The following is a 17836-nucleotide window of genomic DNA, read 5'->3' as shown; positions in this document are numbered from 1 at the left end:
AAAACTGCACCATGTATGTGGACATAAATTTAATGCAACCACATGGGAAAAGTCCAGGGTCAGCAGCAGCCACATCTCTCCAGCTTGGGGACTGCATGGAAGTGATTCTGGACTATTCTGGAGAGAATGCCACACACATTGCATGCTTGCCTTCTTGCCATTTCAGTCTTAAAGGAGGATGTCTAATTTCCTAGCTTCAGGGTAGGAAAGGTGACTAAAGCACGAGGAGGTGGCTGTAGATAGGAAAGTGTGTTCAAGAACTGAAAGGCGGACGAAATCCCTGAGGTTCTCAGTTGAATGGCCTTCGTTTTTGCATCGCTGCCTGCGGGCAATAGAAGCCCCCCGGCAAACGCCAGGACCAGAGTCCCACCCACTGACAGCAAGTGCTTTTTAATCCCTGATAGAACTCTTTCTTTGTATCATCTATCTCGTACCGGTGCACAAATTACTCAGTTCCACTTCAGAGGACTGAAAGTTTTGCTAAAGCATTCTGCTTCATGGAATTACATTTGGCGTACGCTTCATGCCCATACAATTTAATACATCTGATGCCAAGTTTTTTTTAAAGCTTTTGGTTTTCTGAGGGTGAGGCATAGTCTAGGGGTCTGAACACAGGCCTAGAAGCCAGGAACCCCTGAATTCTAATGCTTGCTCTGCCACTGACTCTCTGTGACCTTGGGTAGGTCACTTAAACTTATTGCCTTGGTTTCCCCATCCATAAAAAGGGGCCGATACTGCATAGGTACATCCCAAGAGTGATGCAAGGAGTAATTAGCTAATGTTTTAGACAGCACTTTGAAGATGCAAAGCTTTGGGTGGTGTTGTAATGAGTTACAAATCTGCATAATTAAAGTATGTATATTCCTTATTTATGTAACATGATACTAACTGCATTATATACATAGGATACTAAAAAGCAGTAACCCTTTCTGCTTCCGCTTTTCCTCTCAAAACCACGTGCGTTCCCGTGCTCTTCCAGACTTTCTGCTTTAGATAGTGTAATACTGGCAGAGTTACTGATGGTGGTTTTTGGGGGGCTTTTTTTTGTGTGTGCCCAGGTGGCATATTGCTAGAAAGAGCGAGTGCACTGCGCAGTGTGGGCTGGGATACCGAACACTAGAAGTCTACTGCACAAAGTACAGTAGGTCGGAAGGGAAGACGGAGAAAGTCGACGATCGATTCTGCAGTGGCCAAACCAAGCCGAATACTAGGGAAAAATGCTTTGGAGACTGTAACGTAGGAGGATGGCGGTATTCAGCCTGGTCTGAAGTAAGTATGTCACCTGAGTGGTGACATTTGCCTTATTTCAGGTGAAAATCTACAGCCTGTGTATTCTTGGCAGCTCTCAGTCAAGGGGGGGCAGGCACTTGGTCAGCCTAACCTAGTAAAAAAAGTTGATTTGGAAAGTGTCCTGCTTTTGTGGCGGAGCCAGTCAACTGTGCGCTGCTGTTGCTTTGAAGCCGCCTGCTGGAATAGTGCATGAGATGGACTCTGCCGCCAGTCAGTCCTGCATGGATCCGTCATCAGGAGGCGCTCGTCTGTGAAACTGGTAGCTATGCATAGCACGTGGAACTGGGAAATGGTTTTCAGCATTTTCTCTGGGTCCAAAGCTGCCCAGTAACCCATCCGCCATTGCTTTCTGCATTCCTCCGATGTCCGTAAGGCCGATCTTGACCGTTCTCTGCACGCACGACTGCTAGCACCATCATCAGTAAGAGTTTGTGTGTGGCCTGAGCATGCAGACTGAACTAAAGACAGGGTTTTGTTTTATGACTGCAATATAAATAGCTTTACTTTTTAAAATACTATGCAGCCTCATTTTCATTTACACTGAGGCCCCTTTACACCGTTTTGGCATTGACACATCTTGAGGCCACGTAAAGTGCCCGAGTGGTGTAATGGCACCTTGGTATAAATGGTAGAAGATGTAAAACAATGATTGGTATTAAGAAGTTAAATCAGGCCACTGCTATTTACCGTTTCTCATAATACAAGTACAAAGAGACACCAGTTGAATGAAATTGAAAGGCCACAAATTTAAAACTAATAACAGAATTCTTTTTTTGGCACAACCCATAATGAAACCTGTGGAACTCATTGCCACAAGATATTATTGTGCTTGGTAAGATAGATATATATATACAAACCTTTGTACTTCTGGTCAAAACCAGCCATCAGCTGCCTGGGATTAGGAAGAAATTTACCCCATGGGGGCACTTTTGTACAGTTGTTCTTTATGGGGTTTCTTGCATCTCCTTCTGAAGCCTCTCGTCCAGGTTACAGGACTAGGTAGACTATTGGCCTGGCCCCGAGTGCAATTCCCATGTGTGTTTACTGAGTTTCTCTTTCAGTGCTCTAAAAGTTGCGGTGGTGGCACAAGGAGACGCCGAGCCATCTGCGTTAACACCCTCAATGATGTTCTGGACGACAGTAAATGCAGTCGGCAGGAGAAGCTCGTTGTACAGCGCTGTAGTGACTTCTTGTGTCCACAGTGGAGAACAGGGGATTGGTCAGAAGTAAGTGTCCACTGTTTTAAAACCAAAAAGCTGGTCTCTTTCACCCACGGGTCTTGGGCCAATAAAAGGTATGACCTCACCCACCTTGTGTGTCATATCCTGGGACTGACCCGGCTACAGCAACACTGCACTAGTAGTCAGCTTGCGTTGATGCGCCTGTCTGTACCTATGACTAATGAATGGCTATGAAAGACCAGATTCTTTCCCTTCGAGGGGGCACATTGGAGCCCCTGGGGTTCTGCTGTGAGAAAGGAGTGAAAGATGTCACACAGAGGCCTATGCCCCGTGGGCGTAGCAGCATTCTGCTCTGTAGGGGCTCTCTTCACCCCCGCACACAAGAAAAGTTGGGAGCCAGGATAGCGGGAGGAGTGGGGAAGCAGCGTCCTTGGTCCTAAGCCTCCAGATCCACTGACCGTTTTTCTCTCTGGAAAGCATGTGCCTTCGATAGGGAAATGAGGCATTACTTCAACTCCAGGGGTGCTCTGTAGCCTTTGACAGGGGGCTCATGGAGAAGGAAATTCCTGCCCCCTAGCTCCACAAGCGGAAACCTCAGCAGCTCGTCGAAACAAGGCTCACTTCTCCAGGGGTCATGTTCTTTCCGGAGTCAAAGAAATGAGATGATGGAGGAAAACTCCCTCAGTGAGTGGACGTTGGTCCAGCTCTGGCTCCTAAGAACATGAGCCGTGTAACGGGAAGAGAGAGCGTCAGCCTCTGGAGTTGTGATGCCTTTGGAAAGCTTGGGCTGGCGGGAACATGGAAAGAGGAGCACTTTGCTACATCTTTGCAGAGATGTTGCCAGCCATCCTGTCCCCTAGTGCTTGAGTGTGGCCTTCCAGACTCCTCGGTCCCTGGAGACAAATCATGGCTGCCTTCTGCACTGGATTGGTTTGGAGGCAAGGGCTTCTGCACCCTTTCTCCCCGGCGCACCTCCCATTTTGGCCCTCATGCTACAGCATCCATAATTTGCTCCTTTGATTTCTGGCACTTCTTCAGAAGTTCTAGGGAGCCAACATCACGAATAACAAGGGTGTTAGCAATATGCAGGGAAAGTTACACCACTGTAAAGCTGAGCTAGTCCCATGGAAGTTAGTGGAGTTACACCAGGTTTACACCAGAATCCAGCCCAGTAAATCCTGTATGAGTTGCACTGTACATTACATTGATTTTCCCAAAAAGGATGATTAATAATAATCCTGATTTTTCTCCATGTTCTTTGACTTGATGTTATTTTCAACCCTCACTATATGTTTGTTTTGACCCTCATAGGTGTGTCTAAGCTCCAGTCGGTGCTATGCACGAACTCCTCTTAGTTAAAGACACACCTCTAAGCAAATAATTGTTTGGTGGCGGTTTCTGGTCTGATTTTAATATCACGGGCAGATTCTCAACTGGTGTCCATCACCATAGTTCCATTGACACCAGCGAAGGATCTGACCTCGAGTCTGTGATTTGCTCCTTGCAGTGCTTGGTAACCTGTGGGAAAGGGCACAAACATCGCCAGACTTGGTGCCAGTTTGGAGAAGATCGATTAAATGACAGGTTTTGTGATCCGGAGAGTAAGCCCGATTCTGTGCAGACCTGTCAGCAGCAGGAATGTGCGGCGTGGCAAGTAGGACCCTGGGGACAGGTAATGTAAGAGACTCTGTTTCCTTCTGCTCCTGGTATAAATGGTCTGTTGTTGTAAAGCTGACAGCAGTAGCAGGACCATGCTAAATTTCATTTGTGTTTATAACAGATTGGCAAAGATTTTCAAAAATGGGTTTCCAAGCTTAGACTACGAAGTCCATATTTAGGCACCTAAATAATAGCAATACCCACTCTGATGCAGTGCTTGGCATCTCAAAGCACTTCACAAAGGAGATTAGTATCATTACCCTCATTTTACAGATGGAGAAACTGAGGCACAGAGGGGTGACGTGACTTGCCCAAGGTCATCCAACAGCTGAGCTGGAACTGCTGCCCAGATTCCCAGGCCAGTGCTTTATCCACTAGGCAATATTACCTCCTTGTAATAATAAGTGGCCTGATTTTCCTAAGTGCAGCACCCATTGACTTTCCGCAGCCCTTTTTCAAAATCTTGGCTTCATTTTTGTTGTCTGTTTCATATTTAATTTTCACAGAGGGAAAATAAGCAATCTGTGCTAATTTCTTCCAGAGGATTCTGCCTTCTTGATTTCCACCACAGCTGTAACTTTTATGATTTAGTTATTAAAAATAATAATAATTAGCCGGACCACACAAATTACTGATCGGCACAATGCCTTTCATTCATGATCATGGTGTGTTACTGGAAGCTTGAACAGCCTGCATGCAAAGCAATGTGACAGGGATTACACTAAATTCATATCCCACAGAATGGGAAATCATTTAAACACTCATACATCCATATTTGAAGATGATAAATGAAGCATGCAGGATTCCGACGGAAGCAGTGAATTAAGTTTGACCTCCTTTTAAGCTGAAATGACCGAAGTAGAAGAAAATGGCTTTTTTTACTTTTGGTGGATGTTAAGAAAGAAATGATTTGCTTCAAATACACTAGCCCTGCTTAATACTTTCCAGGTCAAATCTTTATTCAGTCACGTGCACGTCTGTCTTGTTTTTTTCCCCCCTCCCAGTGCACAGTGACATGTGGGCAGGGCTACCAAATGAGAGCAGTGAAATGTGTTGTCGGTGCCTATGTATCAGTAGTGGATGACAATGAGTGTAACGCTGCTACACGACCGACGGACACACAGGTAAATGTTACACTTCTCCTCATCTCTTGTTCCCATCCAGGCATTGCCTCTTGCGGGAGTGATAAAATAAGCACGCCTTTCCTCTCTATTAATTATTCCTGGCTTAGTAAATCAATACCAAGATCTGCTCTTTTGAAGATCTCTGGGCCAGATCCTCAGCTGGTGCAAATCAATATAGCTTTACTGACTTTCAGTGGAACCATGCGAATTTATACCAGCTGAGGGCATAAGGTCTACTCTGCAATTAGACACCTGCGGCTGGCCTGTGCCAGCTGACATGGCTCACAAGGCTCGGGCTGTGGGGCTCTTTAATTGAGGTGTAGACGTTTGGGGACCCTTCCATCTCGCAGGGTCCTAGAGTCCGGGCTCCAGCTTGAGCCCGAATGTCTACACCGCAGTTAAACAGCCCTGTGAGCCTGAGTCAGCTGGCATGGACCAGCCCCGGAGTTTTAATTGCAGTGGAGATGGACCCTTGGTGGCCAACTTGAGTGTTTTTGGCAGATCTCAGACAAGAGCAGCAGAGCTTGTAGACCATGGCCTCTCTGTTAGCAAACCTGGCAGCGGGCAGGGTGCTCCAGTGTGCATTTTTGCGAGGATTTAACATGTACGTATGCCGTGAAATGGATCTGTACAGCCTTGTTGTAGTTGTCACGTGCTCTGTTTTTGATGTCGAAGCCATAGTGGGCTTCCTATTGTCAGTTCTATACCATGGAGCATGCCTAGGGTGACCAGACCTCCCGTTTTTAAGCCCTCCTGCAGCTATCCTGGCTTTTTCTTGAAAACGGGCAAATTGTCCCCTATTTTCTGTCTCCCGCACATCAGTACTGGCAGGTCCTGCTGCTGGCCGGATCCTTTCTCGCCAGCCGCCCACCAGTGGTGAGTGCGGGGTGAGGGTGGGGTCCAGTGGCCAACAATAGGGATGGGTGTGCAAGGCTGAGGATGAGGCAAAGTTGCAGTGCCGTCAGCACAGCCCCCCACTGCGTGCTGGCTCTTGGCCAGCAGTGCCCTGTCCCCAGTCCCCAGCTGCAAGCTGCGGTGGCTGGTGAGTGTGGGCAGGCTACGTGTCGCCCTAGGGACAATAACTCGAAGAAGAAGGAGCAGTAAGGAACAGGAGGGTTTTTTTGAGATGTTTTGTCCCTGTGCTCCGCTACCCACCCTCCTTCTCTTCTGCTCTGCTGTCCTTGCATCTGGGCTCCATGAATAGAAAACGGAGCAGTGGAGGGTCTTCTCCTCCCTGCATACCCTCCTACCAGACCACAAGGATGCACGGGGCATTGCTGACAAAAAACATCTCCAATCAAGAGCATACAGATGCACACACATCCTGACATGGAGCTCCCACAGGACAAAACATCTTGAAGAACTCCAGTTACTGTATACATAAATAATCTGCCCATGTTTTACGAACAGCATCACAGAGTAGAGTCACGCTACCTATAAATGAAGGAATTTTAGATCTGGCAAAGGATCTCTGGGTTACTCCTGTCTCAGTTGCCACTACTTCACAGTGTGCTGATCATAGATATCCAGTACTGTCAAAGGGTTTAGAGTATCTTTATACTCCTCCGACTCTGTCTTCACTTGTCACTGCTAAAAATGCAAAATCAAAACAAATAGGAAAGTCCACACCCAAAGAAAGAGAATCAAGGAGACTAGACCTCTTTGGATGGAAAAATGATTCCTCGGTGTTTACAAATTAGGATAGCTAATAATCAAGCCATGCTGTCTAAATAAGATACTCTTCAAGGGGATATTCGGTCTGATTTTAAGAACAAGATACCTGTAGAAATTACAAATGAATTTAGATCGATCTGTGAAGAAGGTCACTCAGTTGCTAAAACCGCACTGCAGGTTGCATTGGACGCTGCTGATACTGGTGTCCGTTCAATGGCTATGAAATGTGCATCACAGTTGGCTGCATCAGGTTTGCCTAAGGAAGTACAGGCAACCACTGAAGATTTGCCATTCAATGTACAGTTTTTTAGTACTATAATGGATGAGTGTCTTCACTCATTGAAAGGCTCAAGATCCACTATTAGATCACTGAGTTTATACACATTAATATTTAGAAGGAAGCAATTTTGTCCTCACCCTTCTTCCTCGAGATATTGGAACACTACACCTTTCTGAAACTTTTATCAACAGAGATCGTCTCACCAATCCTAGATGAGATTGAGATATCAAAAGAAGAGAGCTGGTCCATCATCCTCTTTGCTAACATCACAATCAGGAAAGATGCAAAAGCATCAGATTTGATGCCACAGTCAATGATCTTGGACTAATCTACAAGGATCTATACCTTTTCCTCCCTCGCTTGGTTCCCATCTGTCTTTTTTGTCCCAGGAGGGTTGGATTACAGTGGATTCTTCATGTCTTGAGGATGGTTACACCATTCAGTTTCAATCTGTGCCTCCCACCCTTATAGTTCCTTTTTAGTCACTAGTCTCATGAGAGCACTATGCATCAAGAGGGAGATGACGTAATCAATCTCGGAGCGACAGAATGGGTACCTCAAAAATTTGTGGGAAAGGGCTTATATCCCCCTTATTTCCTCATACCAAAAAAGAAAAGAGGTTGTCATCTGATCCTGGATCTCGGAAATTATTACAAATACATTAGATGCACCAAATTTGGTATGGTAACTCTTGCTTCAATTATTCCCACTTTATATCCTATGCATTGGTTCATGACCCTGACCTTATAGGAAGCTTACTTCCATGTGTAGATAAATCCTGCACAGAAGAAACATCTACAATTTGTAGTTTTAGGTGTAGGCTTTCCTTCCTTTTCCATTAATTCCAAAAATGTTAAGGAAGGTAAGACAAGAGGCAGCTCAGATTATACTGGTGGCCCCTGCCTGACCTCATCAGTTCTGGCTCTCAGAACTCCTGATAATGTCCACACATCAGTTTATCATGCTTCCGGTTGAGAAGGATAGAATCACAGTCTAGTCCTACATCCAAATCCAGCTTCTCTGTGTATCACAGTGTGGATGGTATCTGGATGCAATTAGATAGGGAAAGTTCTGCAGAGGTACAGAACACAGTATCTTACTTCAGAGGCAGAAAGTATGTGCTAAAATTATGTAATTTGCATAACAGAAGCATTTTTCATCATGGGAAATATGTACGGTCACATTCCATCTCCTTGTTCTGTTCCAATTATTTTGGATTATTTATTACATTTAATACACTCGGGAGACTCTGTTTCAGTCAAGGTACGTTTGGCAGAGATTTCAGCATTTCATCCGCCAATAGAAGGGGGTTGAGTTTTCAGTCATTGATCAGTGAATAGATTTCTAGATCACAGTTGGGGAAACTGAGGCATAGGGAGGTGAAGTGACTTGCCCAAGGTCACCCAGCAGGCCAGTGGGAGATGCAGGGATTGAACCCAGGACTCCTGAGTACCAGTTCAGTGCTCTGTCTTCTTGGCCACACTGCTTTGTGAAAGCCTGATTGAAAGAGGCATAAGACATTGACCAGACAGTTCCCTATTTGGAACATACTTGAGGAAAGTTAAAAATTCATCTCATTCTTTCCAAAACCAACGTGACTTATGTTAAATACATTTGCTCCAGGTCCAATTTTTTTCCTGTGATTTAAAAACTTAGTTTGGCTGGTATTTTTCAGTAGTGCTTAAGGGTGTTAGGAGCCCAACTGCCATTGAAAATTGTTAGGGGCTGGAATGCCTATTGCCTTCTTGGTGACAATCTCTACTCTTGTCCCCCAAACTCCTTTCTTTGGAAGTTCATCATCATAAATGCAGATGACATATGATTGTGAGGATACTGGCAAATCAAAAGCTAAGTGCAATTCTGCTGTCAGTTCCCCTCTTCCCCCCGCCCCCCACAATGTATTGATTTCAAATTTTGCAGATCTGTCATGAGGACCTGAGAGCAGAACCTGCCTCTATTAAAGTGAAGAGTCTGTAAATAGCGGATTGTAGGGCAAAGTATATTTTTCCTTCTTTCTTAACCACATTGTGGAGATTACTTACCTGGAGCATCTGCAAATCAATAATCCAATATTTTTCATTTTCTCTCATACGTTTGTTTGGTAGGACTGTGAAATAGCAGCATGTCCTCTCCATCCAGCTGCTCCAGAAACGAAAAGATCTATGCCCAGTGTTCACAGGACACAATGGAGATTTGGATCTTGGACACCCGTAAGTGTGTGGTCACTGGCTACATTTTATAAGATGACAAGTTTTTTGTTATCGTTGGTTTGATTTTTATCCCAAAGTCTGTGCCTTTGCACAACAGGAGATGACTTCTCACTAAACTACTTGTTGATCTTTCCTAGTGCTCGATGACATGTGGGAAAGGTACCAGGATGAGATATGTCAGCTGTCGTGATGATCAGGGCTCAGTGGCTGATGAAGCTGCCTGTTTTCATCTCCCTAAGCCTTCAGCGACAGAAGTGTGCTCCGTAACGCCATGTGGACAATGGAAAGCCCTGGAGTGGAGTTCTGTAAGCAAATCCAGTTCTTACCACAGTATAATCTATATGGCCTGTTCCTGCAATTTATGTCATATATTTCTCATGTACTCTGTCATCCAGTGCACTTCTGAGGTAAAAGGCAAGGAAGTTGAGATGTTTCAACTTCTTTTTATTAGCAAGTGGTTTCATTTTAAAAAACATCTCTCCAGGCTGGAAATGAAAGTGTCTTCTTTTCCACTTGTCAATGCAGTGTTCAGTGACGTGCGGCCAAGGTAAGGCAACGCGGCAGGTGGTCTGCTTGAATTACAGCGACCAGGTGGTCGATAGAAGTGAATGCGATCCAGATGATCTCCCGGCAACGGACCAGGATTGCTCTGTGTCTTCCTGTCAGAACATCCATGACTACGGCAGGCCAATCCACCCTTTCCCATACCCGGAGCATCAGCCGAAATCTCACCCAGGGGGAAACCCAAACCAGAATACTGGCCCCGCGCACATACCAGGAGACAACCAATGGAGAATCGGCCCATGGGGTGCTGTAAGTGTCAATTTATTCACTTCAGGTCAAACTATGACCCTTGTGTTCCTTTTCCCCCTGCACAGATGTGCAACAAGGTACCACTTCACTCCCCTGCACTCACTACCCATATGACTCAAGCCTCTGTGTATTCCTCTGCCCGTGGAGCTTTAGCTCTGCTCCTCCAGAGCACTAGAAGGCATGGCAGAGTAAGTAATCTGTGCCGGGCATAGGGCTGGCAGCATTACTTCCCTTGAGACAAAGGACTTACTAGAGACCAGATGGTGCCTTTGAGTCATCGTGTGGTTCCTGGTCTTCTCCTGGGGCAGCTCAGCTCTGCTTCTTACTCAGGGCTAGCAACCAACCACAATTGAGACTTTCTTATTTTTTTCTAAACAAAACCTGTGAATGCAGGGTTGAAACAGTGCATTGCTAAGGTCCCACTTTAGCAAGGTGATGTGGTGTGGGAGGAATTTTAAATATCTGAGTGAAGTCACTGGAATTGCTCAGGCACTTAAAGTTATGCCCATGCAGAATTCCTTTGCTGATCTGGGGCCTAAAGCGTCCCGGGGGATTTAATGTTTGTAAAAACAGGCTTTTCTGCTTGATTCACGTAGACTGCAAAGCACAGGTGCCAGCTTCCTCATTTCACGGGGGTGCTCGACCCCTGCTCTACCCCAGGCCCTCCAAGCCGTCCCCCAAGGCCCTGCCCCACCTCCTCCCGCCCCGCCCCCGAGTGTGCCTGCCCTCGCTCTACCCCTTCCCCCCCCCCAGTGCCTCCTGCACGCCACTGAACAATTGATTCGTGGTGGGCGGGAGGCGCTGGGAGGGAGGGGGAGTAGCTGATCGGCGGGGCTGCAGCCCTGGAGCACCCACGGAGTCGGCGCCTATGCTGCAAAGGTAAAAGGATGTTAGTTAGGCTAATGCCATAGACCTGACATTTGTCTGTTAACTCTAGCTCCTTTGGCGAGAGGTGGGGGTTTTGCTTCCTGTTGCGCGAGCGCACTCCCATAGCTGAGTGTTCTGATGGTCCTTCGGGAGAGCTAAGCCCAAACCGGACTTGATGGCATGGTGGGTGATTGTGTTTTGCAGTGCTCTAGTACGTGCGCTGGGGGATTCCAGCGGCGGGTTGTGGTGTGCCAGGATGAAAACGGATACACTGCGAGTAACTGTGATGAGAAAGCAAAACCTGTTGAGCAGAGATCATGTGAATCTGGCCCTTGTCCTCAGTGGGCTTATGGCAGCTGGGGAGAGGTGAGAACCAAGTTAAACTTTTCCTGTCTCTAAAAAGACGTACGCCAAGGTTTTCAGTTGGGGGGCGGGGCGGGGAGTTGAAAATTGGAAATAAAAAATACTGCCAAAGGTTAGCAAAATGTTTCGTTTACTGAAAAGCGAGTTCTTGGGAACTGAAACAGTTCTGTAAAGAATCTGGTAATGTTTTCAATTAAGCACGTCGCAGAAACATTTCCGGACAATGGCAGATTTTGAAAACTCTATTTAAAAAAGGCCATTTTTTGAGAGAAAAGCTACTCATTTGAATTATGTCAACCTGCTGTAGTGAGTTTAGTGTCCAGCTTCAGACATCTTCAAAAGCACTTGGCTGATGTTCAGCGCTTTCTAAAAGTTGGTCTCATTTAATGTGTCTTATTTTGAGTACCCAAAAATAGTGGCCCCAAAACCTCTGGTCCCTTCTGACATTTAAAAAAATACCAACACCCTCTTCTGGGGCCTGTCTCGCCCCACCCTGAAGTCAGTGGAAAGACTCTCGTTGATTTCAATGGAGGTTGGAGCAGACAATGCTCGATATGTAAATTACTAATATTATAACTACTCTGTTGATTTCCTTTCTCTAGTGCACAAAGGTATGTGGTGCAGGAACAAGAACGAGGCTTGTGGTGTGCCAGCGCCCTAATGGTGAAAGGTTTCCAGATCTGAGCTGTGAAATTCTCGACAAACCACCAGACCGTGAGCGGTGCAATATGCAGGACTGTCCTAGAGATGCTGCCTGGAATTCTGGTCCTTGGAGCTCGGTATGACCATAGCATATTTATCTTTGTGACTCTTTTTATAGATGTTCCATAACAACAAATCTAATATGCTTAAAGCCAAGGTGTTAATATTTTGTGTCCTAAAACTGCACTTAAAGAAGATTATTTACAATATACTCAGAGTGACGCATTCAGGAAGGGCTTACATTAGCAAAGTAAACTCCTTTAATTTAAAAGGCACTTTCTGCTAGATAACCAACTTTGTACATTTTATTACATTGCAAGCACCATGCATTACGAGTCTTGGTTATGACTGAGTTCTTTGCATGCAAATTAAAACCTGGCATTTTAAGCAGTATATTTAAATTTAAATGAAAGTTTTGATTATATTTTATATTAATATTTTATTGTGCACTTATTATTGCCCATGTTGCATTTTCTCTGCAAAAAAAATTATAGTTATGGGAGGATTTTGGTGCTAAGTTGCCCTCATTCGCAAGTATATGTGTTTATAAGGGTGTATGTGTTAGTTTATAAATATATACACACCCATACAGAAAACACAGGCACATTCCTACTTTAGTATAATGCATATATACATGTATATGTATTTCTATATGTATACATGTATGTTTATATATGTAGTGTCCTTTATTCTCAGCTGTGGATCATATAGTGCAACTGATGAGGGACCAGGCTTAAAGTGGTTTTAAGCTACCCTTGCATATTTCTCTGATCCTTGGTCCGATCCCCAGCCACTGCTCTAAATTACACTAGCTGCCCGTGTGGGACTATTATGGCAGCCGGGGATCAACAGGAAGTAGGGAAGCCCCCTTTCTTTAGGTCACCTTTCCTCTCCAACCTCTGGGAGGGGAGTGGTTATGCTGGCTCTGTGCCACTGGGATGATTCTCCTGCACTGCGGTGTTCCGCCCACGGATCCAGCTGCGCAAAGTGGCTCTACTGCAGGGGATGATCTGGACCATTATATAGTGTCCTGTAGTTTAAAACTCTACCCTGCCCAGCCTGGGATCTGTCTGCTCTGCAAGGCGAACTCCACAGAATAATACTGACTTCCTGTATAAAAGGCCCTCTCCACCTGAGGACAGGTGGAATTCTAGTGCTCCTGGCTGGTTGCTAACAGGTGCTCTTACACCAAAGTGAGTGTGGGACTTGGGACGCTGGCTAGATAAAATGAAAACCGTTGATGTGACCATTTTAAAATGACACGCAAACACGTGTCAAAATGTATTGTATATTTTGTTAAACGTAGCTGAAGGTTTTTTAAAGGTGATTTGACTTGAAAGCACTTTATAAAAAATGAGGCCTTTTTGTAATATATTGACTTCCTTAAACACTATGGTTTTAACGTCACATTGCTGGAGTTTAATGTCATTGTAGTTTCTGTGGATGCTTTTGGTAACATTTCTGTTTTTTTCATACCTCAGTGAATTATGTGATAGCCATAACATTGCTGACTAGTATTTATACGGTGCTTCATCATTACAAGGGACAGTGATTAATTTGAGGTGCTAATGTATCACTTTTATACGGATAGTTGGTGCTGACTGAACGAGCTGAGCACTACTCAGTCCCCGAGGCGGTTGTTTTCTCCCACAACTACGTCCTGAAAATTGCTGCTAACTTCTGTTTCATGTGCTTGAATGTTTGCAAGACCCAAGCAAGATGGCTAGCCTGTTCTGTTGGGTTTTGGTGTCCTCCAGCATTTGGCATTATCACCACGCCTTTCCGGGAACAGATCATAGGGCTGTACTCAGCTCTGGCATAACTATCGATTTCAGTGGGGTTGTGCCCACTTCCACCACAGCTGAATCTGCCCCCCCAGTGTTTGATAGACAGGGCTCCATCCTGCATTCCTTCCCCAGCCAAACCTCCCATTGATGCCAGGTGTCGATGAGCTGGGTCAGATGTGCAGAATCAGTCTTGCAGCACTGGGGTGCATGCAGTCGTAAACTGTGTTCTTAGTCTTGTGTTGATTAAAGTTTGCTCTAACTCGTCAGTGGAGAATCTTGCGACCAAAGTATTCAGTAGTAGCGTCACCCGCTTCTACCGTCCCTTCTCTTGCAAAGTTCCCGCTGGAGAAAGATTTTCAGAGCTGAGCCACTATTATTGCCGTATAGGGTCTTGCTTTTTCATGTGAAGTATCTTATCTGTTGTTTGCCCGAGCTCTGCCGTAATTGACTCTAGAGCTGTATTTGAGGACCTGTGGGCTCAAGAAGGAACCAAAGTTTTGTCTCTCCTGAAAAATATAATAAATTTCTACGTATCCCTCGTTTTCATATTACCAGGCGCTACTTCAGTAGGTAGTAGGGGAGAGTCCAACTTTCTTTTATTGTATCACCTCACTTGCTTCTAGTTCCGACATTGATTGCAGACGTCATTCTGTAGCCGTTCAGACTTCATCTGAACATCAGGTGGAGTGTCACTACCATATTTTTGGTCACTTTTGAAACAAGAGTATAGTATTAGCTGAAACTTTTCAGCAATATGGATTTATGTATTTATGTAATAAAGTGTATTTATTTTTCCAGTATTGTTATTTAATTTTATATAAATATTGCATACATTTACAATGTTTAATGTTAACATCAAACAGTGGAAATTAAAGACAAGTAGAAAGTAATCAGAAATGAATTTGTATAATGATTTCTTGAGTCGTATGCTAAACTGCAACAATACACTTAATACTATGAGATGGCAAGCCTTTCTGAATCGGCAATGTAAGATTGTCTTCCGTCAACGGTTATTTAAAAATCATTATTATTTATTTAGTGCTACTCTAAGGAAATTAGTCGTTCATACTAAGTAATATAAGCTATATTTAGAAAGAGATACATTTAGTTACTTTTGAAATAATGCTAGTGCTCTAAAACCTCTCACTGTGACTGTGAAGTACAGATGAGTCCTTTCATGCAAGTATTTAACTGGGTAGTGTTCTTGCATGATTGACCGAAATGTATTATATAAAACATCAGAACTTAGACTGTTCATTTTATTAATAGTGCGTCCTGCAGCCCTTACTCAGGCAAATTCTGTAGTGACCTTTTATGAAATCAAAGTGGGGGAGGTTTATCTCACCTAAACATTTCAGGGTTTAGCCCAGAGATTTTTTTATTTTTTTTTAAAGCTGTGTGTGAAATCATACCATTATCATATGACATGGCTGGTGTAAATGCATCCAGCATTACCTTTGTGATGGACATTCCCGGGGAAGAAAAGAATCACAAAACCATGTGGTACCTTTCAAACTCCTTGTTTATTCAAGAACATTTAGTGTTCAAGCCCTGGGGGGAATCATAATCCATCTGATAGACCTGCTTTTAGGACACTTACATATAAAGACTGTTACTGGGGAGAACTAATACTTTCGTAAAATTCACATGCATAATTAAGTTGGGTGACAAAGAACAACTTTTTATGTACATGCAAATGGTGAAAGGGAACATTCGCACACTTTTAAAAACTAGGTTGCCAAGAATCAGTACACTCAGAACCTTGAATCCATTTATCCAAAAGCTGTCTGGGTGAAATCCTGATCCAATTGAAGTCCGTGGGAGTTTCTCCTTTGACTTTACTGGGATCAGAATTTCACCCTCCTGAGTATAGAATCCCCACTGAAGCTGATGCGAGTTTCTTACAAAGAGGTCTTGGCAAACTGGGCACTAGAGTTGTGAAAGCCAGTTCTTTGAAAGAGTAAGCAAATCATAGGGTACCTACCAGTAATATCTCTGTAGTTATTGAGGTGGGTCTCTTATACCCTCACTGCATGAGTATTGTACTCAGTGATTTTAATGGGGGTTATGTCAACTACTTGCAGGAGAGACAGTGGCCCTCATTCTGCCATTGGATCCACATGGGCAGATCAGTCTGGGCCTTGAGTCCTATAACTGCATTTGCAGAACATCATCTGAAAGGCTGTGTACAGTTTATCAAAAGCCTTCCAATAATCTAGACTTTGGTTTGCTAAATAACGGGGCTACAACAACACTGCAAACAATCCTGTTAAAACTGAGCACTTCCAACTAATGGCATACAGTGATTAGAGGGTAAATAATCAGGATATATGTTTTCTCAAGAAAATAAATGATTGCATTACAGTGTACCCTAATAGATAGCACAGCTGGACATTGATATGATATCTGTATAATGAAGAAATTACTTATCACAGGCTTCACAACCTGCTCCCTTCTCTTCTGATTAGAAAACACAAGGGGTCAAATGAAGCAGTTATTTTACCCAATGCCATCCCCTTGGTTTCAGTTGCGACATCTTTCTGCCAGGCAGCTCCGTGACTATAAGTCAGTGTTGAATTTGGCTCATGAACTGTATCTGAGAGAACTCTAGAACCGTGTTATCATTTTCAACATGATCTACTGTGTGATTTTGGCAAGCAGGCCTCCTTGTTTATCAATCATTATTGTCACAAGACTTTAGCCAACGGAAATGTTCAAAAGGGATTTAGGGCCAGATTCTAAAAAGTGTTTAGGCGCCCCGTGGGATTTTCCAGAAAGCCTCTAGGCACCTAAAACTCATTGATTTCAACTGATGATAGGTGGCGAGATGTCTTTGGGCAGCCAAATAGATGCCCTAATTTTGAAAATGAGACTTAGGTACTGCAATGCTGAGTGCACCAACACCTAAATACCTTTAAAAATCTGGGCTTATGGTCTCCGCTACACCGTAAGCTGATCTCTGGTACTACGGTGGCTGATGTCCACACTACCCTCCTCCTGTCGGTCATGCGCATCCTCACCAGGAGCGCTTCCACCAACTGAAGAGCGGCAGTGGGGCGGTGCTGAGAGCCCTCCGCACAGCTCCCTTCCAGGAGCCCAGCTTTCCCCCCTTCCCCGCCCTGCCGCCGGCTCTCAGTTCCCTGTTCCCAGCTGGGAGGCGGGGGACAGCCGCCTGAGCTCCTTGAGTGGGGAGTCTCCGGGCAGCAGCCTGGCTGGGAGTGGGGAGACGGGGGCAGCCAGACTCTAGCTGCCTGGCTTTTTTATCCATGTCATGGCTCCAGCAAGGGACCATGAAATTGACAAGCCAGCCAACAGTTGATGCAAGTAACACAGTGTCTACGCAGACACTGCTGGCCCTAGCTACACCCACATAAGCCCTACGCCACTCCTGGAGGTGGAGTTGTTATGACGGTGTAGTAGAGCAGTTACATTGGCAGGACGAGGCTGTAGTGTGGACGCTGACATAATTAGGTTGCCTTATGTCAACCTAACTGTGTAGTGTAGACCAAGCCTGTGTAACGTTTCTGTTCCCTATCAAATATTTTTTCTGGGCTTCCATTGTGCCTGGACACAGCCACTCCCAATCTTCTTCGACTGTTGTTTTTTCTGTTGTTTCCTCCTAAACAAATCTCAACAGAAGATTCCTTGCTATCTTCTAACCTCATACTTAATATCATCCTCCCCTACAAGTTTCCATTTTTTGGAGCTGACTTGTGTCTTCTGCTTCCTTACCTAGTGTCTTCTGCCATGATTCACCATCTAGGTCAGCCCCTGCATCTGTCAGCACATTGCTCTATATGTATGATGACTGGAAGATCAAGAAGCACAAATCCAACCTTTACAAAAAGCATAGAAACCCAAGCATTTTGCAGCTACAGGTTAGGGT

General features: G+C 44.7%; 1 protein-coding gene across 1 annotated transcript in view; it reads left to right on the top strand.

The window, feature by feature from the left end:
- The window catches only part of ADAMTS9 (ADAM metallopeptidase with thrombospondin type 1 motif 9), a 136813-nt gene that overhangs the window by 67284 nt on the left and 51693 nt on the right, over positions 1 to 17836 (top strand). Inside the window, exons 21-29 of the mRNA XM_074957398.1 lie at positions 1059 to 1269; positions 2352 to 2516; positions 3979 to 4143; positions 5135 to 5254; positions 9314 to 9418; positions 9556 to 9723; positions 9944 to 10231; positions 11303 to 11464; positions 12064 to 12240. Of these exons, the coding sequence (XP_074813499.1) occupies positions 1059 to 1269; positions 2352 to 2516; positions 3979 to 4143; positions 5135 to 5254; positions 9314 to 9418; positions 9556 to 9723; positions 9944 to 10231; positions 11303 to 11464; positions 12064 to 12240 (1561 nt within the window). The remainder of the gene's footprint in view (positions 1 to 1058; positions 1270 to 2351; positions 2517 to 3978; positions 4144 to 5134; positions 5255 to 9313; positions 9419 to 9555; positions 9724 to 9943; positions 10232 to 11302; positions 11465 to 12063; positions 12241 to 17836) is intronic.

The sequence above is a fragment of the Natator depressus genome, chromosome 7, assembly GCF_965152275.1.
Source record: "Natator depressus isolate rNatDep1 chromosome 7, rNatDep2.hap1, whole genome shotgun sequence".
Taxonomy (NCBI): Eukaryota; Metazoa; Chordata; order Testudines; family Cheloniidae; genus Natator; species Natator depressus.
This window is presented reverse-complemented; position numbering and strand designations above follow the sequence as displayed.